We start from the raw sequence: 27010 nt of genomic DNA, 5'->3' as shown, positions 1-27010 counted from the left end.
GTGTCCCACAAGGTTCTATACTATCCCACATGCTTTTTGCAGTATACATGCTGCCACTGGGTGAAATAATCAGGCGCCATGGTCTGGTCTACCACTGCTATGCAGATTATACACAACTATACTTGTCCTTTGCTCCGGGCACTGATAACCCAATAGCAACCATAAATGGCTGTCTAGCTGAGTCCAGGAGTGGATGAGCGCCAGTTGGCTGCGACTGAACCCGGATAAAACAGAGGTCCTTATGGTAGGACTGCAACATCAAAGGACAAGACTGCAGCGTAGCCAACCAACTGGACTTACACTAAGGGATTCAGAATTACAAACCACTCATCATGTGTGGAATCTTGGCGTTGTCCTGGATGGTGGCTTGACGCTTAAACACCAGATATCAGCCACAATCAAATCCTCATTCTTTCACCTGAGAAACATAGCCAGAATCAAGCACTTAATTCCCTCAGATGATCTTCCAAAAGTCATACATGCATTTGTATCATATCGATTAGATTACTGTAATGCCCTCTACCTTGGTCTCCCAGCAAAAGAATTGCATTGCTTACAGCTGGTGTAAAACACAGCTGCAAGGCTGTTAACCAACCAGCCCCGTTCTAGCTGCATAACACCCATCCTCTACTCCCTTCACTGGCTGCCTGTAAGATGGCGAATCATCTTCAAGATTGGATTACTGCGTTTCAAAGCACTACATGACCAGGGCCCAAGGTACCTGAAGCAGCTTCTGATCCCATACTGCCCCACTCGGTTACTGTGATCTGTAGATGAAGGACTTTTAGCAGTACCTAGAATATCCTGTAATTCATATGGAGGTCGAGCTTTTAGTCATGCGGCTATGACTCTATGGAACTCACTTCCCCGCTTGGTGCGAGAGGCCCCAACTATAGAATCCTTCAAATGTAGACTCAAGACTTTCCTGTTTACTCAAGCATTACCATAATATCCCATTAGTATCTTCATGCTTCTGTATTTTTTATTTTTTTTAAAAGCTGTTCTGTACTTCATTATTTTCTGTACTATATTATGCTAGGAATCTGTTAAGTGCCTTGAGTCCTATTGGAGAAAGAACGCTATATAAATAAAATTATTATTATTCTTATTATTAAACGGGCACAGAACCTTCAGTTGTGTTTTTCTGTTTGATTCAGTTTCTCTGTTTTAATGAAAGTGGCATTATAAAATATAATACATTTTTAATATATATTATTTTTAACTCCATATCTTTCAGCTTAATGACTATAACATTTTACTTGACCTTCTATTCACAGCACCTTCAGGAAATGGATGAGAGAAGAACTGTAAAGCTCAGCGAGTGTTATAAAGGTTTTGCTGATGCTGAGCGGAAAGTTATTCCAATTATCTCCAAATGCTTAGAAGGAATGGTGCACGCAGCGAAGTCTGTGGACGAGCGCAGAGTAAGTTCATCCTGTCACATTTTCACTTCTCAAATCACTCTAAGGCTACTCATTAATAGTGCATGGCATGATACGAGGGGTGTGCAGTAAGTTTCCAGATGCACAAAAAGTATTTTATTTACAAACAAAGTAAACTCTCTACATTTTTTCACCAGCGGAGTATATGCAAAGTTAATGTGCTCAAACCATTTGGTGAAGCGGCTGGACCAATCTGAGGTATGCAGGTATGTCTTCTACATGCTGGATGAAGGTCTCCACTGCAGCTTTCAGAATGAATCCCACACATCTTGTGCTTGATTTGTTGGAACACGAAGTCGCAGGTGGCCAGGTCTGGACTGTACGGTGGATGACCAAGCTCCTGTATTCGTTCATGGGTCAGAAAATCTACCACTTGTGGGCATGTGCATAGCTGTGATGGAGAAGTGCACTACTATCACGAGTTCTTGGACGGCGTCTGGAAATGGCTTCCAGCAGTTGCCGCAGTCATTGCTTGGTGTACCAGTCCCCAGTGATTGTGCACTGCTGCACAAGTGGTGCGGTAGCTACATGACCAGTCTTGGCCCCAAAAACATACCATCATCTGCTTGGCCACGCTGCGCTAACATCGGAACTTCTGTGGCGGTGCACCTCCAACTGGGATCCACTGGGCTGACTGTTTGATCTCTTTGGAACTGTAGATCCAGGATTCATCTCCACTTTACCCCAGACAGAGTATGAGCGACCACCATCAAACCTAGACAGCATGTTGAGGCACAAAGTCCCCCAAGCCTCCTCCTGCTCTCGAGTCAGCTGATGGGGCACCCAGCATGCAGAAACCTTGCACAGGCCAAGCAGATCTCAATGAGATACCCATCTTCTTCTCTAACTGGGCCACAGTTATCCTGGTGTCAACTATGGCCTGCACAGCAGCAAAGTCGGTGATGGAAGACACAGGTCAGTCGCGGCACTCCTCGTCTTTCAGGGATAGTCTCCTGCGCCAACATTCAAAACCAGTGGTTCAGGACAGTGCTTCCTTCCCAAAAGCAGCTCACAGTTGGTCAGAACTCTCCTGCTGTCGCTGACCACTCTTGCTGTCATGGAAGATCATAGCTCTCCAGTGGCTCCATAACAAGTTTGTGGCGGAAGTTAACATGCTGACGTCTTCGGTGTGCAATGCTGATTATATACGGTTCTGTCTCTTAACATTTCACAAAATCTTTAGTGAGCGATTACAGTTCACAATGAGACAGTCAGATTGTGCCTACTCTACCTATGCACTGCACATCCAGAAACTTATTGCACACCCCTCGTAATGATACGCGCAGAAAGAAATTGTCTTTAATTCTTGTCAAGATCTCTACAAATTTTTGTATCTTCTCATGGATATACAGCTTGTTTTTAATGAGAGGGGTGGGTGGTGAACCATGTTGCAACAGGAAAGAGCCCTCCCCCAATTGTTGCCACAGGGCAAGAAGCACCCCATTCTCCAGAATGTCATTGTTTGCTCTAGCATTAATATTTCCCTGCAGTTGAGCAAAAGATCCTGGTCTACACCATAAAAAGCAGTTGCAGACCATTTTTTTTTTCTTCCACCAAACTTCACAGTTGAGGTCACCTGGTCGCGGTTGATGGACCCATATCGTTGGCCAAAATTATGCTAAGCACCTAAAATTTACTCTGTTATATTGCTGAGTTGATTATAATTAATCTGATTAGCAGTTTTAAGTAGAGTTTGCATCTGCATTTTCTGTTTTCTCATACGTCCTAGAGGATGCTGGGGTCACTTCAAGAACCATGGGGTATAGAAGGGATCCGCAGGAGACATGGGCACTTTAAGACTTTCAAATGGTGTGACCTGGCTCCTCCCTCTATGCCCCTCCTCCAGACTCCAGTTTAGAATCTGTACCCAGGCAGACTGGATGCACTCTGAGGAGCTCTACTGAGTTTCTCTGAAAAGACTGTTAGGTTTTTTATTTTCAGGGAGGGCTGCTGGCAACAGTCTCCCTGCTTCGTGGGACTTAGGGGAGAGAAGTCAGACCTACTTCTAGGGAGTTTAAAGGCTCTGCTTCTTGGCTACAGGACCCCATTAGCTCCTGAGGGTTTGGAACACTAGGTACGCCTAGGGGTTCATTCCCAGAGCCCGCCAACACCCCCCTTGCAGAGCCAGAAGTCAGAAGACAGGTGAGTAGAAGAAGAAAAGAAGACTTCAGTGACAGATTCTGAGGTACCGCACAGCGATCGCGCTGCGCGCCATGCTCCCACACACAGCGGCACTGTAGGGTGCGGGGGGAGGGGGAGGGGGGGCTCCCTGGGCAGCATATAAATCCTCATATGTGACTGGAAAACAGTAGTATGAGTGCCTAGGCACTAAATCCTGACCCCCACCAGTATAAATGTAATAAAAAAAATAGCGGGGCTGAAGCGCTAATAAGGGTGTGGGGCTTAGCTCTCATCAGCGCCATTTTCTCTCCACAGAGCTGGAGAGACGCTGGTCCTTCCTCACACTACTGTACACATACCAGAGTGAAAAACGGGGGGGGGGGGGGCACAGTTGATTTGATGCAATATAAATTAACTATAAGGTCTGAGGCATTATATAAGAGTTTCAGAACCGGGATTGAGCGCTGTGTTGTGAGCTGGCAAACTCCATCTGTGTCTTCCTGACAGACTTTACTGTGGGTCTGTCCCCTATATGCCCGGTGTGTCGGTGGGTGTTTGGTACATGTGTGTCGACATGTCTGAGGCTGAGTGCTCTTCCCACAAACGGCTGTGGGAGTAACCCTGTCGGCACCGCCGACTCCTGATGGGGCTTGGTACATGCGTGTCAACATGTCGGTGGCTGAATGTTTTTTCCCAAGAGAAAACTATAGTAGGGACACAGTCATGTGTGGGTGGCCCTGTCGGCACCACCAATATCTGACTGGGTAAAAATTTGCAGGATAATGTGATGCATATCAGAGAGGGTCTATATATGTGTATGTATGTATGTATGTGTGTATATATGTATATATATGTGTGTATATATATATATGTGTGTGTGTGTGTGTGTGTGTGTGTGTGTGTGTGTGTGTGTGTGTATATATATATATATATATATATATATATGTGTATATGTGTGTGTATGTGTGTGTGTGTATATATATATATATATATATATATATATATACAAACGTTGTGACAAAGATCCACAAAAACCAGCACACCTTGTGTAGCAATAAACAATTTACTGAATCCTCATTTTAAAGTGCACCGTGCATAAGATAGTACAAATCGTATACTTAGCAGTTCAATTCACAATGGTAACCCCGCATATTGGCAACTCCAACAGCTGTTTCGGTGCAGCAGCACCTTCGTCAGGGAAAGCCAGCAGTATAACGAACCATCACCAAACACCACACTTATATACACAAAGACAATTAAAAACAATTACATACACCTGTTCATTCTAATCAAGCTGCAAGTCATGTGATCCCATGGTCCAATCCCAGACCAGGGTACTGCCCACCTCTCCGGCGCCATGGTAACAAGATACAAGTCTGGACAATGTGTGTGCTTAAGTATAAACTGTCAGCTGATGGGGCATGAGTAGTTCAATCAAATGAATATTGTTGCAGAGCGCGCCTCACCCACTATCACAACAGCTACAATGGCCGGATGCATCTAAAGCCGGTTACTTCCGGCGTGCGGAACTAATCTCGTGCGGTGAGGTTGGCGGGGACCTAGTTGCGAGACGCGTCACCCGGAAGTGACGCGATTTCGCTGTTGTTGTACCGTTCCCACGGCAGCGGGACGCGTCACCCGGAAGTGACGTAGTCGCGCTGCTGTCATGAGGAAAAACCTCCCTAATCAACTGTGTATGTATATTAAAATACACACACACACACACACACACACACACACACACACACACACACACACACACAATATGAACAATTGGCGCAGTATATGGGAAGTGGCCAGAAAAATCAAGCATAAATAATCCTATCTTCATCAATCAGTCCACAGAATCACATGACAAGACTGCATATCACAAACTATGAATACCTACTAAATCTAGCAGTAAAGTATAAACAAAAAAATTAATAAACACAACAAAAATGAAATATGGTCATGGACATTATCCCAATAAGGCCAGGCTGACTGTGTCCCTACAGGTAAGTGTGAACTAGTAAATCATCACCAGGCTATATCAATATGGAAATAAATATATTGCGTCCACCAGACTCATGAAATGACCATTGTAAATCAGAGTCTATAGGAAAGGTGTAAAGGACAGTTCTTCATTTAACCCTCTTGGTGTCATCGCATCTAGATTATAAATCCATTTACTTTCCTTTTGTAAAAGAACTTTGTTCCTATCTCCTCCTCCTACGAGCCGGAGGGACTTGTTCTATAGGCATAACTTTCAAGTCCTTTATCGTGTGCTTCGCTGCTGCAAAGTGACGAGCTACTGGCGGTGTGCTGGTGTCAATTTTTGTTAATGCTTTTTCTCTATCGTCCTAGTGGATGCTTGGGTTCCTGAAAGGACCATGGGGAATAGCGGCTCCGCAGGAGACAGGGCACAAAAAGTAAAGCTTTACGATCAGGTGGTGTGTACTGGCTCCTCCCCCTATGACCCTCCTCCAAGCCTCAGTTAGATTTTTGTGCCCGGCCGAGAAGGGTGCAATCTAGGTGGCTCTCCTAAAGAGCTGCTTAGAAAAGTTTAGCTTAGGTTTTTTATTTTACAGTGAGTCCTGCTGGCAACAGGATCACTGCAACGAGGGACTTAGGGGAGAAGAAGTGAACTCACCTGCGTGCAGGATGGATTGGCTTCTTGGCTACTGGACATCAGCTCCAGAGGGACGATCACAGGTACAGCCTGGATGGTCACCGGAGCCTTGCCGCCGGCCCCCTTGCAGATGCTGAAGTAAGAAGAGGTCCAGAATCGGCGGCAGAAGACTCCTCAGTCTTCTAAAGGTAGCGCACAGCACTGCAGCTGTGCGCCATTTTCCTCTCAGCACACTTCACACGGCAGTCACTGAGGGTGCAGGGCGCTGGGAGGGGGGCGCCCTGGGAGGCAAATGAAAACCTATTTTGGCTAAAAATACCTCACATATAGCCTCCGGAGGCTATATGGAGATATTTAACCCCTGCCAGAATCCGTTAAGAGCGGGAGACGAGGCCGCCGAAAAAGGGGCGGGGCCTATCTCCTCAGCACACAGCGCCATTTTCCCTCACAGAAAGGCTGGAGGGAAGGCTCCCAGGCTCTCCCCTGCACTGCACTACAGAAACAGGGTTATAACAGAGAGGGGGGGCACTAATTTGGCGTTAGAAATATATAATAAAGATGCTATAAGGGAAAACACTTATATAAGGTTGTCCCTATATAATTATAGCGTTTTTGGTGTGTGCTGGCAAACTCTCCCTCTGTCTCTCCAAAGGGCTAGTGGGTCCTGTCCTCTATCAGAGCATTCCCTGTGTGTGTGCTGTGTGTCGGTACGTGTGTGTCGACATGTATGAGGACGATGTTGGTGAGGAGGCGGAGCAATTGCCTGTAATGGTGATGTCACTCTCTAGGGAGTCGACACCGGAATGGATGGCTTATTTAGGGAATTACGTGATAATGTCAACACGCTGCAAGGTCGGTTGACGACATGAGACGGCCGACAAACAATTAGTACCGGTCCAGGCGTCTCAAAAACACCGTCAGGGGTTTTAAAACGCCCGTTTACTTTAGTCGGTCGACACAGACAGGGACACTGAATCCAGTGTCGACGGTGAATAAACAAACGTATTCCTTATTAGGGCCACACGTTAAAGGCAATGAAGGAGGTGTTACATATTTCTGATACTACAAGTACCACAAAAGAGGGTATTATGTGGGATGTGAAAAAACTACCGTAGTTTTTCCTGAATCAGATAAATTAAATAAAGTGTGTGATGATGCGTGGGTTCCCCCCGATAGAAAATTAGGGGCGGTATACCCTTTCCCGCCAGAAGTTAGGGCGCGTTGGGAAACACCCCTTAGGGTGGCTAAGGCGCTCACACGCTTATCAAAACAAGTGGCGGTACCGTCTATAGATAGGGCCGTCCTCAAGGACCAGCTGACAGGAGGCTGGAAAATATCATAAAAAGTATATACACACATACTGGTGTTATACTGCGACCAGCGATCGCCTCAGCCTGGATGTGCAGAGCTGGGGTGGCTTGGTCGGATTCCCTGACTAAAAATATTGATACCCTTGACAGGGACAGTATTTTATTGACTATAGAGCATTTAAAGGATGCATTTCTATATATGCGAGATGCACAGAGGGATATTTGCACTCTGGCATCAAGAGTAAATGCGATGTCCATATCTGCCAGAAGATGTTATGGACACGACAGTGGTCAGGTGATGCAGATTCCAAACGGCACAAAGGTGTATTGCCGTATAAAGGAAGAGGAGTTATTTGGGGTCGGTCCATCGGACCTGGTGGCCACGGCAACTGCTGGAAAATCCACCGTTTTTACCCTAAGTCACATCTCTGCAGAAAAAGACACCGTCTTTTCAGCCTCAGTCCTTTCGTCCCTATAAGATCATATCTGCCCAGGGATAGAGGAAAGGGAAGAAGACTGCAGCAGGCAGCCCATTCCCAGGAACAGAAGCGTTCCACCGCTTCTGACAAGTTCTCAGCATGGCGCTGAGACCGTACAGGACCCCTGGATCCTACAAGTAGTATCCCAGGGGTACAGATTGGAATGTTGAGACGTTTCCCCTTCGCAGGCTCCTGAAGTCTGCTTTACCAAGGTCTCCCTCCGACAAGGAGGCAGTATGGGAAAAAATTCACAAGCTGTATTCCCAGCAGGTGATAATTAAATTACCTCTCCTACTACAAGAAAAGGGGTATTATTCCACACTATATTGTGGTACTGAAGCCAGAAGGCTAGGTGAGACTTATTCTAAAAATTTTTTGAACACTTACAAAGGTTCAAATCAAGATGGAGTCACTCAGAGCAGTGATAACGAACCAGGAAGAAGGGGACTATATAGTGTCCCGGGACATCAGGGATGCTTACCTCTATGTCCCAAATTTGCCCTTCTCACTAAGGGTACCTCAGGTTCGTGGTGCAGAACTGTCACTATCAGTTTCAGACGCTGCCGTTTGGATTGTCCACGGCACCCCGGGTCTTTACCAAGGTAATGGCCGAAATGATGATTCTTCTTCGAAGAAAAGGCGTCTTAATTATCCCTTACTTGGACGATCTCCTGATAAGGGCATAGTCCAGGGAACAGTTGGAGGTCGGAGTAGCACTATCTCGGATACTGCTACAACAGCACGGGTGGATTCTAAATATTCCAAAATCGCAGCTGATCCCGACGACACGTCTGCTGTGCCTAGGGATGATTCTGGACACAGTCCAGAAAAAGGTGTTTCTCCCGGAAGAGAAAGCCAGGGAGTTATCCGAGCTAGTCAGGAACCTCCTAAAAACAGTGCATCATTGCACAAGGGTCCTGGTAAAAATGGTGGCTTCCTACGAAGCAATTCCATTCGGCAGATTTCACGCAAGAACTTTTCAGTGGGATCTGCTGGACAAATGGTCCGGATCGCATCTTCAGATGCATCAGCGGATAACCCTATATCCAAGGACAAGGGTGTCTCTCCTGTGGTGGTTATAGAGTGCTCATCTTCTAGAGGGCCGCAGATTCGGCATTCAGGATTGGATGCTGGTGACCACGGAGCCCAGCCCGAGAGGCTGGGGAGCAGTCACACAAGGAAAAAATTTCCAGGGAGTGTGATCAAGTCTGGAGACTTTTCTCCACATAAATATACTGGAGCTAAGGGTAAATTTATAATGCTCTAAGCTTAGCAAGACCTCTGCTTCAAGGTCAGCCGGTATTGATCCAGTGGGAAAAACATCACGGCAGTCGCCCACGTAAACAGACAGGGCGACACAAGAAGCAGGAGGGCAATGGCAAAAACTGCAAGGACTTTTCGCTGGGCGGAAAATCATGTGATAGCACTGTCAGCAGTGTTTCATCCCGGGAATGGAAACTGGGAAGCAGACTTCCTCAGCAGGCACGACCTCCACCCGGGAGAGTGGAAACTTCATCGGGAAGTTTTTTCCACATGATTGTAAACCGTTGGGAAATACCAAAGGTGGACATGATGGCGTCCCGTCTGAACAAAAAACGGGACAGGTATTGCGCCAGGTCAAGAGACCCTCAGGCAATAGCTGTGGACGTTCTGGTAACACCGTGGGTGTACCAGTCGGTGTATGTGTTCCCTCCTCTGCTTCTCATACCTAAGGTGCTGAGAATTATAAGACGTAGAGGAGTAAGAACTATACTCATGGCTCCGGATTGGCCAAGAAGGACTTGGTACCCGGAACTTCAAGAGATGCTTACAGAGGTCTTATGGCCTCTGCTGCTAAGAAGGGATTTGCTTCAGCAAGTACCATGTCTGTTCCAAGACTTACCGCAGCTGCGTTTGTCGGCATGGCGGTGGAACGCCGGATCCTAAGGGAAAAAGGCATTCCGGAAGAGGTCATTCCTACCCTGGTCAAAGCCAGAAAGGAAGTGACCGCACAACATTATCACCACATGTGGCGAAAATATGTTACGTGGTGTGAGGCCAGGATGGCCCCACAAAGAAATTTCAACTCGGTCGTTTCCTGCATTTCCTGCAAACAGGAGTGTCTATGGGCCGCAAATTGGGGTCCATTAAGGTTCAAATTTCGGCCCTGTCGATTTTCTTCCAGAAAGAATTGGCTTCAGTTCCTGAAGTCCAGAAGTTTGTCAAGGGAGTATTGCATATACACCCCCCTTTTGTGCCTCCAGTGGCACTGTGGGATCTCAACGTAGTTCTGGGATTCCTCAAATCACATTGGTTTAAAACCAGTCAAATCTGTGGATTTGAAGCATCTCACATGAAAAGTGACCATGTTCTTGGCCCTGGCCTGGACCAGGCGAGTGTCAAATTGGTGGTTTTTTCTCAAAAAAGCCCATTTCTGTTTGTCCATTCGGACAGGGCAGAGCTGCGGACTCGTCCCCAGTTCTCTCCCTAAGGTGGTGTCAGTGTTTCACCTGAACCAGCTTATTGTGGTGCCTTGCACCTACTAGGGACTTGGAGGACTCCAAGTTGCTAGATGTTGTCAGGGCCCTGAAAATATGTTCCAGTATGCACCCAACAAACTGGGTGCTCTTGCTTCTAAGCAGACTATTGCTAGTTGGATGTGTAATACAATTCAGCTTGCACATTCTGTGGCAGGCCTGCCACAGCCAAAATATGTAAATGCCCATTCCACAAGGAAGGTGGGCTCATCTTGGGCGGCTGCCCGAGGGGTCTCGGCTTTACAACTTTGCCGAGCGGTTATTTAGTCAGGGGCAAACACGTTTGTAAAATCCTACAAATTTGATACCCTGGCTAAGGAGGACCTGGAGTTCTCTCATTCGGTGCTGCAGAGTCATCCGCACTCTCCCGCCCGTTTGGGAGCTTTGGTATTATCCCCATGGTCCTTTCAGGAACCCCAGCATCCACTAGGACGATAGAGAAAATAAGAATTTACTTACCGATAATTCTATTTCTCGGAGTCCGTAGTGGATGCTGGGCGCCCATCCCAAGTGCGGATTGTCTGCAATACTTGTACATAGTTACAAAAATCGGGTTATTATTGTTGTGAGCCATCTTTTCAGAGGCTCCGCTGTTATCATACTGTTAACTGGGTTCAGATCACAGGTTGTACAGTGTGATTGGTGTGGCTGGTATGAGTCTTACCCGGGATTCAAAATCCTTCCTTATTGTGTACGCTCGTCCGGGCACAGTACCTAACTGAGGCTTGGAGGAGGGTCATAGGGGGAGGAGCCAGTACACACCACCTGATCGTAAAGCTTTACTTTTTGTGCCCTGTCTCCTGCGGAGCCGCTATTCCCCATGGTCCTTTCAGGAACCCCAGCATCCACTACGGACTCCGAGAAATAGAATTATCGGTAAGTAAATTCTTATTTTTAATGGAACTGCGGTGCATTGCCACTCTTTCCTTAAGCATTCTCTGGGTTTTGCCCACATATATCAATTTGCACGGGCACCAAATAACGTATACGACATATTTGGTATCACACGTCATCCGTTGTTTAATTTGATATTTCTTGTCTGTGGCAGGGTTGATAAAAGTGGTCCCGGTATTCATAAAGCTGCAGTTGGTACATCCCGTGCACTTGTACACTCCTTCTTGTAACTGCAGCCAGCCACTTTTAATCATTACTTTTGGACTAATGTCTGAATACACTAGTCGATCCTTCAAATTGGTGCTCCTTTTATAACAGAACAACGGTAAGTTCTTGCAGGCCTGTCCCAGAATTGGGTCACTTTGGATAATGTGCCAATGGGAAAGTATTGTCCGTCTTATAGCTCCTGATGTGATGGAGTATGTACTGGAAAACATCAATCTGTCGGCTTCCTCTGCCTTCTCTTTAGGAACCAGCAAGTCTTTCCTCTCCAATTGGAGGCATTTTTGTATCGCATCGTCTACCTCCTTCTTTCCATATCCTCTGTCAAGAAATTTCTTGCCCATGTTTATTAGGGCTTCAGGCAATTTATTTGAATCAGAGGTAGTCCTAACCACCCTCACCATTTGTGAGTAGGGCAAACTCCTCTTTAATGGTTGCGGGTGGAAGCTGTCAAATTGTAGCAGTGTGTTTTTATCAGTTGTTTTACGAAAAATTTCAGTCATAAACCGCCTTTCCATAATGCTCACCTTAACATCTAGAAATTCAATAGAAGATGGACTACTGTTACAAGTGAATCTGATGGACCCCTCAATACTGTTAAGCCTGGTGATGAATTCGTTCAACTTATCACTACCTCCTGTCCAAATAAAGAATAGATCGTCTATAAAACGACAATAACATTTGACGTATTTAGAAAATTCAGGGTCACCGTGAATATGTGCTTCCTCATAGTTGTACATAAACAAATTTGCGTATGATGGGGCCATATTTGACCCCATCGCGGTCCCGCAAAGTTGCAAGTAAAATGCATTGTTGAATAGGAAATAATTCTTGTGAAGTACAATTTCCATGAGGAGCATCAAATATTCTATTGGTGGACCTTTGTAGTTGGTACTGGAAGAAATCACCATTCTAATTGCATCCATACCTTCCTTGTGATTAATATTAGTATAGAGACTACATACATCTAGTGTCACCAGCAAACAGCCTTCAGGGGGTATCCCATAAGTCTCCAATTTGTTCAAGAAATCTGTCGTGTCCCTTAAATAATAGGGGGTATTCTGAACAATGGGTTGTAGGTGCATGTCAACATATTGTGATAAGGGTTGGCTTAACGAGCCCCTAGATGAAATTATAGGCCTTCCCGGGGGTTTGCTTAGTGATTTATGCACTTTAGGCAATATATAGAGAACCGGGACTTTGGGGAAATCTTGGAATAGGAAACTCGCAGTTGACTCATCTATCCAACCATTATGAGTGCCCATGGAGATGATGGAATCTATCTCACGTTTATAGGCACCTGTTGGATCAAAGGTTAATTTCTTGTAGCACAAGGTATTATTGAGTTGTGACATCACTTCTTCAATGTATTCAGATCGGTCAAGGAGAACAATCCCGCCACCCTTATCTGCAGGGCGTATTATGATCTGAACGTTATTCCGTAAATCCTGTAAAGCTTTAATCTCCTCAGGTTTTAAATTTTGATATTTCTTTCTCATAGAATTAATAATAGGCAGTGTATCTCTCTTGACCAATCTGATAAATGTGTCAATGGAAGCGTTATTACTCGGTGGGTCAAACAAGCTCTTAGATCTAAAAGATCGTTCCCGTGTTTCACCTGTACCTTGTTTACTAAAGAAATCTTTCAATCGTAGTTGCCTGTAGAAGCGGTACAACTCAGTCTCCCATTCAAACGCAGTTTGCTTGAATGTCGGTACAAATGTTAACCCTTTTGATAATACAGTCATTTCAGCTGGCGTAAGACTGTGACTAGACAGATTAAACACTACTATCTCCTGTTCCCCTTTGTGTATGTCCTTTCTTGGCCCCTTTCGATGTTTAATCCCCCCTCTTCTACAGGGCCTTTGCCTCTGCCTACCTTGTATCGACTTCTGGTGTACACTCGATCCCTTAAAAAAGGCTGTCTGCTGGTGGAGGGTTGGTCTGAGTCACTGGGGGAAGTTTGGGAATCAAGGTCCGTATATAACCTGTCCCCTCTCCTCCTTCCCCTGTTGCTCTGGCCCCCTCTCCACACTCGCCTGGCACCCGGATTCGTGAGCCAGGGGTACACCCTTAGTTCTTTGTAGTCTTCCTTGACTTTTCTAAATTTGTCTCTCTTGAAAGATAATAATTCAGATCTAAAGGAGGAAACACTATCCTCTAATTTGGTGAGCCAATCACAACCTACATCAGATTGTAAAATCTCAACACCTGTCAATTCACAGTCAGCCAGCTCCTTATTGAGAACCTCGATCTCAGTGTTAACCTGTTGAATAACCAAAATCATCAAGTCAAAACTACAATGATTTAATATAAGACACCACTGTCCACAGAATTCAGCGCTATTGCGCCCAATAGTCGGTTGATTCTTGATACGAAAGCCCCGCCAACCTCACCGCACAAGATTAGTTCCGCACGCCGGAAGTAACCGGCTTTAGATGCATCCGGCCATTGTAGCTGTTGTGATAGTGGGTGAGGCGTGCTCTGCAACAATATTCATTTGATTGAACTACTCATGCCCCATCAGCTGACAGTTTATACTTAAGCACACACATTGTCCAGACTTGTATCTTGTTACCATGGCGCCGGAGAGGTGGGCAGTACCCTGGTCCGGGATTGGACCATGGGATCACATGACTTGCAGCTTGATTAGAATGAACAGGTGTATGTAATTGTTTTTAATTGTCTTTGTGTATATAAGTGTGGTGTTTGGTGATGGTTAGTTATACTGCTGGCTTTCCCTGACGAAGGTGCTGCTGCACCGAAACAGCTGTTGGAGTTGCCAATATGCGGGGTTACCATTGTGAATTGAACTGCTAAGTATACGATTTGTACTATCTTATGCACGGTGCACTTTAAAATGAGGATTCAGTAAATTGTTTATTGCTACACAAGGTGTGCTGGTTTTTGTGGATCTTTGTCACAACGTTTGGATGTTAATATTGGACCGAGCACCCTGACATAACGATTGAAGGTGTGTGCGTTCCAAATTTGCATATATATATATATATATATATATATATATATGTGTGTGTGTATGTGTATATGTATATATATATATATATATATATATATATATATATATATATATATATATATATATATATGTGTGTGTATATATATGTATATTTGTATACATACAAGGAGTCACAATTATCCCATACTTGGACGATCTCCTAATAAGGGCGAGATCAAAAGAGCAGTTGTTGAACAGCGTGTCACTTTCACTGAAGGGGTTACAGAAACACGGCTGGATTCTCAATATCCCGAAGTCACAGTTGGTTCCTACGACTCGTCTGACCTTCTTGGGCATGATTCTGGATACAGACCAGAAAAGAGTTTTTCTTCCGATAGAAAAAGCTCAGGAACTCATGACTCTAGTCAAGAACCTGTTGAAGCCAAAACAAGTGTCAGTGCATCATTGTACTCAAGTCCTTGGAAAAATGGTGGCGACATACGAAGCCATTCCCTTCGGCAGGTTCCATGCAAGGACTTTCCAATGGAACCTATTGGACAAATGGTCCGCGTCACATCTGCAAATGCATCAGCGGATCACCCTTTCCCCCAGGGCCAGGGTATCTCTCCTGTGGTGGCTGCAGAGTGCTCACCTTCTAGAGGGCTGCAGGTTCGGCATTCAGGATCGGATCCTGGTGACCACGAACGCGAGCCTCCGAGGTTTGGGAGCAGTCACACAGGGAAGAAATTTCCAAGGCCTTTGGTCAAGTCAAGAGACTTGTCTTCACATCAACATCCTGGAACTAAGGGCCATATACAACGCCCTACGACAAGCGGAGACCTTACTTTGCGACCGACCAGTTCTGATCCAGTCAGACAACATCACCGCAGTAGCTCATGTAAACCGTCAGGGCGGCACAAGGAGCTGAGTGGCGGAAGCCACCAGAATTCTTCGCTGGGCGGAAAATCATGTAAGCGCACTGTCAGCAGTGTTCATTCCGGGAGTGGACAACTGGAAAGCAGACTTCCTCAGCAGACACGACCTGCATCCGGGTGAGTGGGGACTTCATCAGGAAGTCTTCGCACAGATTGCAAGTCGGTGGGGACTGCCCCAAACAGACATGATGGCGTCCCGTCTCACCAAAAAGCTACAAAGGTATTGCGCCAAGTCAAGAGACCCTCAGGCGGTAGCTGTGGACGCCCTAGTGACACCGTGGGTGTTCCAGGCGGTCTATGTATTCCGTCCTCTTCCTCTCATACCCAAGGTGTTGAGCATAATAAGAAAAAGAGGAGTGAGAACAATAATCATTGTTCCGGATTGGCTACGAAGGCCCTGGTATCCGGATCTGCAGGAAATGCTCACAGAAGATCCGTGGCCTCTTCCTCTAAGACAGGATCTGTTCCAACACTTACCGCGGCTCCGTTTGACGGCATGGTGGTTGAACGCCGGATTCTAGAGGAAAAAGGTATTCCGGATGAGGTCATTCCTACGCTAATAATGGCTAGGAAGGACGTGACATCTAAACATTATCACCGAATATGGCTAAAATATGTTCTTGGTGTAGTGCCAGGAATGCTCCTACGGAAGAATTCCATCTAGGCCGTTTTCTTCACTTCCTACAAACTGGAGTGAATTTGGGCCTAACATTAGGCTCCATTAAAGTTCAGATTTCGGCCTTATCCATTTTCTTTCAAAAGGAATTGGCCTCTCTACCTGAAGTACAGACTTTTGTGAAGGGAGTACTGCATATTCAGCCTCCTTTTGTACCTCCGGTGGCGCCTTGGGACCTTAACGTGGTGTTAAGTTTCCTTAAGTCACATTGTTTTGAACCACTTAGAACAGTGGAGTTGAAATATCTCACTTGGAAGGTGGTCATGTTGTTAGCCTTGGCTTCGGCTAGGCGAGTTTCGGAATTAGGGGCTTTTATGTGATAAAGCCGCTATCTGGTTTTCCATATGGATAGAGCGGAATTGCGGACCCGTCCTCAATTCCTACCTAAGGTGGTCTGATCCTTTCATATGAACCAACCTATTGTCGTGCCTGTGGCTACACGTGACTTGGAGGATTCCAAGTCCCTTGATGTGATCAGGGCTTTGAAAATTGACATGGCCAGAACGGCTAGGATCAGAAAAACAGAAGCACTGTTTGTCCTGTATGCAGCCAACAAGGTCGGCGGCCCTGCTTCAAAGCAGACTATTGCTCGCTGGATCTGTAAACACGATTCAGCAGGCGCATTCTACGGCAGGATTGCCGTTACCAAAATCGGTTAAGGCCCATTCCACTAGGAAGGTGGGATCTTCTTGGGCGGCTGCCCGAGGGGTCTCTGCACTACAGCTGTGCCGAGTTGCTACTTGGTCGGGGTCAAACACCTTTGCAAAGTTCTATAAGTTTGATACCCTAGCTGAGGAGGACCTCCTGTTTGCTCAATCGGTGCTGCAGAGTCATCCGCACTCTCCCGCCCGTTTGGGAGCTTTGGTATAATCCCCATGGTCCTTACGGAGTCCTAGCATCCTCTAGGATGTTAGAGAAAATAAGATTTTAAACCTACCGGTAAATCTTTTTCTCGTAGTCCGTAGAGGATGCTGAGCGCCCGTCCCAAGTGCGGACTTCTTCTCCAAGACTTGTATATAGTTTTGCTTACATAAGGGTTATGTTATAGTTTTCATCGGTCTTGGACTGATGCTATGTTGTTTTCATACTGTTAACTGGTTAGTTTATCACAAGTTATACGGTGTGGCTGGTATGAATCTTGCCCTTGGCTTAACAAAAATCTTTTCCTCGTACTGTCCGTCTCCTCTGGGCACAGTTTCTCTAACTGAGGTCTGGAGGAGGGGCATAGAGGGAGGAGCCAGTGCACACCCAGATCCAAAGTCTTTCTTAAAGTGCCCATGTCTCCTGCGGAGCCCATCTATCCCCATGGTCCTTACGGAGTCCCAGCATCCTCTACGGACTACGAGAAAAAGATTTACCGGTAGGTTTAAAATCTTATTTTTTCAAATTACCGATTCTCCTCCGAACGGGGAGGTAGTATGCGACACAAGACAAAGGTTGTATCTGGATCAGGTCATTGACTTGGTTTTCCCCTGTCACAACAGGGAGAAGGTTTTTATTCAAGCCTCTTCGTGGTCCCGAAACCAGATGGCTCGGTCAGACCAATCCTAAATCTAAAATCCCTCATTTTCTACTTAAAGAAATTCAAATCCAAGATGGAATCACTCAGGGCAGTGATCTCCAATCTGGAAAAAGGAGTTTTTTTCATGGTCTCAGTAGACATAAAGAACCTGCGCATTAGGCTTGCGATTCAGGGGTGTCATTACCAATTTCAGACATTGCCATTGGTCTATCCACGGCTCCAAGGATTTTCACCAGGGTGATGGTGGTAATGATGGTTCTCCGTCGCTAGTAAGGAGTCACAGTTATCCTGCACGGTCCCCTGATAACGGCGAGTTCACGGAACCAGTTGGTGCAAAACATTGCACTCTCTGACAGTTCTTCAACAACAGGGTTAGCTCCTGAACTTGCCAGAATCACTGTTGGTCCCATCGACGCAGTTGTCTGTTTTGGGAATAATACTAGACACAGAACTACAAAGAGTTTTTTCTTCCAGTGGAAAAGGCTCTGGACGTCCAGAGTCTGGTCATACAAATTCCGAGACCAGCAAGAGTGTCATTTCATCAATACATTCGGTTGCTGGAAAAGATGGTTGCGGCCTACGAGGCCACTCAATTTGGCAGGTTCCATGCCAGGGTGTTCCAGAGGGACCTGTTGGACAAGTGGTCCGGTTCCCACCTACACATACACCGGAGGATAATCCTGTCTTCCAAGACCAGAATCTCACTCCTGTTGTGGCTACGCAGTTCTCACCTCCTAGAGGGGCGCAGGTTCGGGATCCAGGACTGGATCCTAGTGACCACGGATGCAAGCCTCCGAGGCTGGGGGGCAGTCACTTAGGGGGAAAACTTCCAAGGAAGATGGTGAAGTTAGGAAACTTGTCACCACATAAACGGTCTAGAGTTGAGGGCCGTTTACAACGATTTTCTACAACGAAAAGCAGAACAGCAATGGCAGAAGCCACAGGAATATTCCGCTGGGCGGAAAAACATACAAGCGCTTTATCAGCGATGAAAGTTCCTGGAGTGGACGACTGGGAAGCAGACTTCCTCAGCAGAGAGGGGAGACCTCCTCCAAGTAGTCTTCGAAGGGGTGACATGTCGTTGGAATTTCCTCAAGTAGGAATGATGACATCTTGTCTCAACAAGAAGCTTCAGAGTTCCAGGTCAAGAGACCCTCAAACAGGAACAATGAAGGCACTGGTGACACCGTGGGTGTTTTCAGTCGGTATATGTATTCCCTACATTTTCTCTCGTTCCAAAAGTTCTGGGTTCATTAAAAGGAAATTCGGGCGAGCCTCATGGTCCCAGACTGGCCAAGGAGAGCTTGGTGTCCGGAACTCTGGAATTACTCATAGTCATAGGAGATCCCTGGCCTTTTCCTTTGCACGAGGACCTGTTGCGGCAGGGGCCATGCGTGTATTAGTACTTGCCGCGGCTACATTTGACGACATGGCGGTTGAGCATCAGATCCTAGTCCGTAAGGGTATTCCCACGGAAGTAGTTCCCACACTTGTTCGGAATAGAAAAGGGGTAACGTCTAAGCATTGCTACAGTTTTTGGAGAAAATAGGTTTCTTGGTGTGAATCCAAGAAGACCCCTACGGCAGAGTTTCAGCAATTTAAAATCGGCCTTATCGGTTTTCTTTCAGAATCAATTGGACTCCCTTTCAGAAGTTCAGACTGTCGTGAAGGGAGTGTTGCAGCCTCCTTTTGTGCCCCTGTGGCACCAGGGGAACTTAATGGGGTGTTGCAGTTCCTTCAATCACATTGGTTTGAACCTTTACGTAAGGCAGAGTGAAATTCCTCACTTGTAAAGTGGTCGTCATGTTGGCCTTGGCATACGCAAGGCGAGTGTCTGAGTTAGCGGACCTTATTTGATCTTCCATGAAGATAGAGCAGAGTTGGAAACTCGTCAACATTTTCTACCAAAGGTGGTTTCTTCTTTCCACATGTACTAACCTATTGTGGTGCCTGTGGCTACGGACGCCTTCGCTGAATCGAAGTCTCTGCATGTGGTCAGAGTTTTGAAAATTTCTGTTGCCAGGACTGCTCCGTTTAGGAACACAGGCTCTGTTTGTCCTCATTGCTCCCAGCAAGATTGGGTGTCCTGCTTTCAAGTAGACCGTTGCGCGCTGGATCTGTGGTACGAATCAGCATGTTCATCTCATGGCAGGATTGCCGTTACCGAAATAGGTGAAGGCCCGTTCTACTAGAAAGGTGGGCTCGTCCGGGGCGGTTGACTGGGAAGTCTCGGCATTGCATCTTTGCCGAGCAGCTATTTAGCAAACAATTGGGCTAAGTTTTACAGTTTTAATACCTTGGCCGAGGTTGACCTCACGTTTGGTCATTCGGTACTGCAGAGTCATCCGCACTCTCCCGCCCATTCTACAGCTTTGGTATAACCCCATGGTTCTTGAAATGACCCCAGCATTCTCTAGGACGTATGAGAAAATAGGATTTTAATACCTACCGGTAAATCCTTTTCTCTTAGTCCGTAGAGGATGCTGGGCGCCCGTACCAGTGCGTACTGTATCTGCAGTTATTGGTTGTGGTTACACACAGGTTGTGTTACATTTTTTGTCAGCATATTGCTGCAAATTCTACATGCCGTTGGCTTGTGTTCTGTTGAATGCCACGTTTTGCGGCATGCTTGAGGTGTGAGCTGGTAAGATGCTCACCGTGGTTTAACAATAAATCCTTTCCTCGAAAATGTCCGTCTCCCTGGGCACAGTTCCTTAAACTGGAGTCTGGAGGTGGGGCATAGAGGGAGGAGCCAGGTCACACCATTTGAAAGTCTCAAAGTGCCCATGTCTCCTGCGGATCCCGTCTATACCCCATGGTTCTTGAGGTGTCCCCAGCATCCTCTACGGACTAAGAGAAAAGGATTTACCGGTAGGTATTAAAATCCTATTTTCTTTTTCATCCACTAGGGGTCACTGGAGTACTCTTGGGATATGGACGGCTTCCGCAGGAACAGGGCACTGAATATTTAAATTTAGAACTCTCCACCCCTCCATATCCCAGAGTACCTCAGTGTTTTTTTCTGTGCTCACTGCACTAACAGGGTTGTGTGGAGCTCCACACAATTGCTTTGAATTTATTTTTCATTTTTATTTTCGATCTTCATTTTTTATACTCAGCACATCCCTTCCCAGTTTCTAAAAAACGTGGGTCTGGGATAGTGCCGCTGCGCAGAGGCAGCGCATGGCGTGTCGGTCCTCACATAGAGCACCCTCACAGCCACACGCAGCTCCTACCTGACTTCTGCAAGTGCTGAACGGAGCTTACAGACAGAAGCCCCGTCACAGCCCTCACAACTGGAGACAAGGTATGCTGGGGGGTCGGGGCGGTCAGCGCACGCTGCTGCCCCACTGTGTGGGGAAAGTGTTTATCACCGCCGCCCGCCCCAGCCGCTCCATCCGCGCTGTACGGGCTCTGCGCCCGACCCAGCCACTTCGACCGCGCCGCCAACAGCCGCTACATGCCGCTCCGGCCCGCCGCACCCCGTTCACACTTCCGCACCACGGCCAATCTCCATAGCGCGCTCCCCGCCTTCCTGCAAGGACTCCGGATTTCAGGTCCCGCTCCCTGCTGAGACGCAGCGGTACACGGGGCACAGGGGGAGGGGGGGAGTAGTCTGCTCACGGCCAGCGCTGCTGCAAGGGGGGAAAAGCATAGGCTGCTTGGCAGGCTGCAATATTACATATGCTGCATGGGTTATATTAATAGGCTGTTAAGCCTATATTAAAAGCAGAGTCAGGTACAAGTTATAATGTCATGTGTAATAACCTACACTGTGATTGTAACTGTCAGCATGGCATGGGGACCATTTTAACATGCTTCCTGTGTCTTCCTCTGATTCCAGAACGTTCCTGTCCTACATCTCCACTCCACCGGATGGCGCAGGGGTGTTAGTGGGAATTTTGGATCAGATTTCATATAGTACTGGCCACGTGCACTGCACTGCAGCCATATACATATATATTATACACTCCTTAGTACACATTTACTGAGTCGTGCAAGTGTCTGTCCTTGTATATTGTATTGTATGTCTGCATAATGAGTAAGGCACCAGCCAAATCTAAAAAGCAGTTTCACTGCAATGTCTGTAAGAGTGTGTTACCGGATGGATCTACCACATGTTCAGTATGTTTTGTGGATTCTGTTACGAATACAATTTCCGCTTCGGTTTCAAAGCCGGTTTCATCCCCGGAACCTCCATGGGCTAGGCTAACCGATGTCATGGCTGGGTTGCAATCAGAATTGGCCGCCGCTCGACATGAGCGGGAAGCGGCAAGATCTTAGTCTCGGATGAGACCGCCAGAACTACCGGAGGGGTCTCAGCCTTGCCAAAGGTCCAAGTCCACTTTGGGTAGAAGGGATAAATATAATTTTTCGTATGATTTACCAGTTTCTGCTATGTAACATTCTGACGATTCTATGCCAGACCTCACTGCGCAAGATGAGGGTGAGGAGGGCGAATTAGACCAGCTGTCTGATGGTGAAGATTTTGACAGCCCAGGCATTGATAATCTCGTCAGAGCTGTGCGTCAGTCTCTGAAGTTTACGGAGACTGAGGAGCCGCTGACAAATGATGAAGTCGTATTTACTAAACGACAAAGATCTCCAATGTGTTTTCCTGTTTCGGAATATCTTAATAAGATGTTAGTTGAAACACAGAAGAATCCGGATAAACGGTTTTCTATACCTTGCAGATTTAAGTCTAGTTACCCGTTTCCAGAGTCTGTGACATCTACATGGGAGAATCCGCCAATGGTGGATTCGTCTGTGTCCAAGCTTACGAAAAAATTAACCATACCAGTACCAACGCTACTACGCTTAAAGACCCTTCAGACCGGAAAATATGCTTAAGTTCATGTATATAGCAGCGGAGTGTTGCTTAGACCTGGGTTGGTTGGCATTTGGGTAACTAAGGCGCTAATGGTATGGATAACTGAACTCAAGTCTGGTCTACATGACGATCACCTTATACTTCTTGCTGATCAAATCTGTGAAGCTGCTGAGTATCTATGTACAGCTTCTACTGACGTCTGTCAGCTCACTTCTCGTATTTCTTCGTCGCTAGTTACAGTACGGCGAGCACTCTGGCTGCGTTCTTGGCAAGCGGAGGCAGAGGTCAAAAGAGGTATAGAGGCGTTACCTTACGGTGGCGAGAAATTGTTTGGTCCTGAATTGGACAAATGGATTTCTGAGGCCACGGGAGGAAAATCTGTTTTCCTACCATTGCCTCCAACGGTACCTAGACGGAAATACTCTGGCCCGGCGTTCAAATCCTTTAGACCTCAGCCCTTTCGAGGCCGTGGTAGAGGAACAGCCACGCTTGGTAGACGAGGTCGAGGACATGGTTTCCAACAAACCAACACCAGTCGTCGGGACGCTAAGGTCACCAATAAGCCAGTGGCATGACGGGCTCCCAGCCCATCTCGGATCTCCAATTGTGGGAGCACGCCTTCAGACGTTCCATTTGGCATGGTTCCAGACATCCACAGATGGGTGGATCCGCAATTTAGTGTTAAAAGGTTACAAAATAGAGTTCGACTGTCTTCCGCCACTGCGGTTTTTCAAGACAGGACTGCCTCTGTCGGACGACAAGAGGGCGGTTCTGCAAATTGCCATTCAGTCCCTGCTGGATTCAGCAGTTTTTATTCCGGTCCCTGTACAACAACAAGGTCAGGGTTATTATTCCAGTCTGTTTGTGGTACCAAAGCCGGATAGCTCCATCAGGCCAATATTGAACCTAAAGGGTCTCAATCAGTATGTCACTTACTACAGATTCAAGATGGAATCTCTGCGGTCAGTAATTGCAGGTTTAGAGCCACAGGAATTCATGATTGCGCTAGATCTCAAGGATGCGTACTTACACATTCCGATTTGGCCACCTCATCAGAGGTTCTTGCGTTTTGCGATACGGCAGAACCATTACCAGTTTCAGGCTCTACCGTTTGGCCTCTCGTCAGCGCCTCGGGTATTCACCAAGGTGATGTCTGTGATGATAGCTCATCTCAGATCCCTGGGAGTGATAATAGTTCCGTACTTGGACGATCTGCTCATCAAAGCTCCGTCTCAACAGATGCTCCTCCAACATGCGTTGCTAACGTACAATGTACTAGTTCAGCACGGTTGGATTGTCAACTTCAAGAAATCACATCTAATTCCATCTCAACGACTTCAATTCCTAGGTATGATTCTCGATACGGTAAATCAAAGAATTTACCTACCACAACAGAAAGTACAGATTATTCGTCATCTGGTACAATTAGTGCTCAAGCCACGCACAGTCTCGGTACATTTGTGCATTCGCCTCTTAGGCACAATGGTGGCTGCTTTCGAAGCGCTTCAGTTCGGAAGATTTCACTCACGTCCTTTTCAACTGGATATGCTCGCACAGTGGTCGGGCTCGCATCTGCAGATTCACCACAGGGTGAGGTTGTCGCCACGGGCCAGGGTATCTCTACTCTGGTGGCTCAAAGTACAAACGTTCGGCTCCTGGAATTGGATAATTCTAACGACGGATGCGAGTCTCAGAGGTTGGGGAGCTGTAGTTCAAAATTGTCATCTCCAGGGTCTCTGGGCGGATCACGAAAGATTACGGTCTATAAATGTCCTGGAACTCCGGGCAATTTACAATGCGCTACGACAAGCAGTGCACATGCTTCGGTCTCGGACTGTCCAGGTGCAGTCAGACAACGCGATGGCGGTCGCATACATCAACAAACAAGGAGGAACGAGAAGCCGCATGGCAATGCGGGAAGTAGCTCGAATCCTCAGTTGGGCCGAGCATCACCAAGTGATATTTTCGGCAGTGTTCATTTTGGGAGTGGACAACTGGGAGGCGGATTATCTCAGCCGTCGGGATTTTCATCCGGGAGAATGGGCATTAAATCCCGAAGTGTTTCACATGTTGGTCCAAAGGTGGGGTTACCCTCAAGTGGACCTGATGGCATCTCGCCACAATCACCAAACGCCCCAGTATGTGTCCAGAACGCGAGATCCAAAGGCAGTGGCGGTGGATGCTCTCACAATCGCGTGGCCGTACAGCCTCGTGTATCTGTTTCCTCCGTTTCCGCTGCTCCCTCTGTTGCTAAAACGGATCAAAAGAGAGTCCGCCACAGTCATACTAGTGGCGCCTCATTGGCCTCGCAGAGCTTGGTTCTCGGATATCCGCTGACTACTCGCAGACGATCCTTGGCCGCTCCCACTTCGTCCGGACCTGTTACAACAGGGTCTGTTCCTTTACCCCGATTTACCGTGGCTGCATTTGACGGGGGTGGCTGTTGAGACCGCCCTCTTAAGAAGAGAGGGCATTCCAGAATCGGTTATATCAACCATGTTACGAGCTAGGAAGACAGTTACGGCAGCTCATTATTACAGAATTTGGCGTGCCTATATAGGTTGGTGTGAAGCTCGGAAGTTTCCGACATCATCTTTCAAGTTATCCCGTCTTTTGCTATTTCTACAGACGGGGTTAGATGGAGGACTGCGTTTATCTACACTAAAGGTGCAGGTATCTGCTTTGTCAATTTACTTTCAAAGACGATTAGCTCTATTGCCGTCTGTACACAGCTTTCTGCAAGGTGTCCTCAGAGTACAGCCTCCATTCATTCCACCTACAGCGCCATGGGACTTGAATCTGGTTTTAAATTTCTTACAGTCTTCATATTTTGAACCCTTACAACAAGTGGATATTAAGTTTCTCACTTGGAAAACAATTTTTCTCCTAGCCTTAGCTTCAGCAAGGCATGTTTCAGATTTGGGTGCCTTGTCATGCAAGCTACCGTATTTGGTGTTTCATGATGACAGAGCGGAACTTCGGACGAATCCCGCTTTCTTACCAAAGGTAGTGTCATCTTTTCACATCAATCAACCAATAGTAGTTCCTGTGTTAACAGGAGATTCTGGAACTTTGGATGTGGTACGCGCATTACGCGTTTATGTATCCCGAACGTCTACGGTTCGTAAGACGGATACGTTGTTTGTTCTCTATGATGCTGCCAAGATGGGTTGGCCAGCTTCTAAGCAGACCTTATCCAGATGGATTAAACTGACCATACGTCATCAGTAACAGCTCATTCCACACGTTCTGTGGGAACTTCATGGGCAGCTGGTCGTGGGGCTTCTACGACGCAGCTTTGCCGTGCGGCTACATGGTCATCAGTGCACACGTTTGTGCACTTTTACAAGTTTGATACGTTTGCGGCATCAGCATCTAGCTTTGGCCGCCTTGTGTTACAGGTGCCAAACAGCTCTCCCGCCCACGGGGGGAAGCTTTGGTACGTCCCAAGAGTACTCCAGTGACCCCTAGTGGATGAAAAAGAAAATAGGATTTTGGTACTTACCAGGTAAATCCTTTTCTTTGAATCCATAGGGGGCACTGGACGCCCACCCAGAGCAGTTTTACCTGGTTTGTGGTAAGTTCAGGGGATCTTATGGTAACACATTCTCACCGACTGGTTCAAAGTTTCAAGTTCTATCGGTTATGGTGCCAACTGTTTAGTTGTCAGTAACGTTATGTGTCAACTTCATTCTTGTCCGTTATGTTATATGTAATTCTCCATTGTCAACCTCTCTATAGCTCCTGTTCGGCTCAGTAAAAAACACTGAGGTACTCTGGGATATGGAGGGGTGGAGAGTTCTAAATTTAAATATTCAGTGCCCTGTTCCTGCGGAAGCCATCCATATCCCAAGAGTACTCCAGTGCCCCCTATGGATTCAAAGAAAAGGATTTGCCTGGTAAGTTCCAAAATCCTATTTTTTCTTTGTGAAAGTACAAGTCTAAGCATTATGTTTAGAATTGGGGTTTGCCGTCTAAGTATCCCACCCCCCAAAACTTCACAGTTGGCAAAAATTCCAGACCACTATTTCAACTCCTCCAGGGTCCAGTGGTGGAGCGCATTACACCACTCCATTCAACGTTTCGTCTTGCATTTGGTAACACGAGGCTTGTGTTCGGATGCTCGGTAATGAAAACCCAATCTATAAAGCTCCTGATGAACAGCCCTTTTGCTTTCCAATCTTGTCTTCTAGCAATAGTTTGGGACAGAGGATTTTATGCACTATGTGAGTCAGCATTTCACAGTCCTGTTCTGAGCTTGTCTGACCTACCACTTTGTGCCTGAGCTCTTGTTGATTCTAGACATTTCCACTTAAGCATAACAGCGCTTTTACATGACCAGGCCAACTCTAGTAGGGCAAGAATGTGAAAGTCTGAATTTTGGAGAGTTGACATCCTATGACAGTGTCATGGTGAAGGTTGCTGACCCTTCTATGCTGCTATTGTTGACTGGAGATTGCATCGCTGTACACTTGATTTTATGTAACTGTTTCAAAAT

The 27010-nt window shown here is 46.7% G+C and overlaps 1 protein-coding gene across 3 annotated transcripts in view; it reads left to right on the top strand.

Moving 5' to 3' along the window:
* Positions 1–27010, top strand: part of FNBP1L (formin binding protein 1 like) — a 261673-nt gene that overhangs the window by 176495 nt on the left and 58168 nt on the right. For all 3 annotated transcript variants that reach the window (XM_063939867.1, XM_063939866.1, XM_063939868.1), the window contains exon 8: positions 1278–1424. In XM_063939867.1, coding sequence (XP_063795937.1) covers positions 1278–1424 — 147 coding nt within the window. The remainder of the gene's footprint in view (positions 1–1277; positions 1425–27010) is intronic.

The sequence above is a fragment of the Pseudophryne corroboree genome, chromosome 9, assembly GCF_028390025.1.
Source record: "Pseudophryne corroboree isolate aPseCor3 chromosome 9, aPseCor3.hap2, whole genome shotgun sequence".
Taxonomy (NCBI): Eukaryota; Metazoa; Chordata; class Amphibia; order Anura; family Myobatrachidae; genus Pseudophryne; species Pseudophryne corroboree.
Note: the sequence above shows the minus strand (reverse complement) of the source record. Positions and strands in the feature narration are given on the sequence as shown.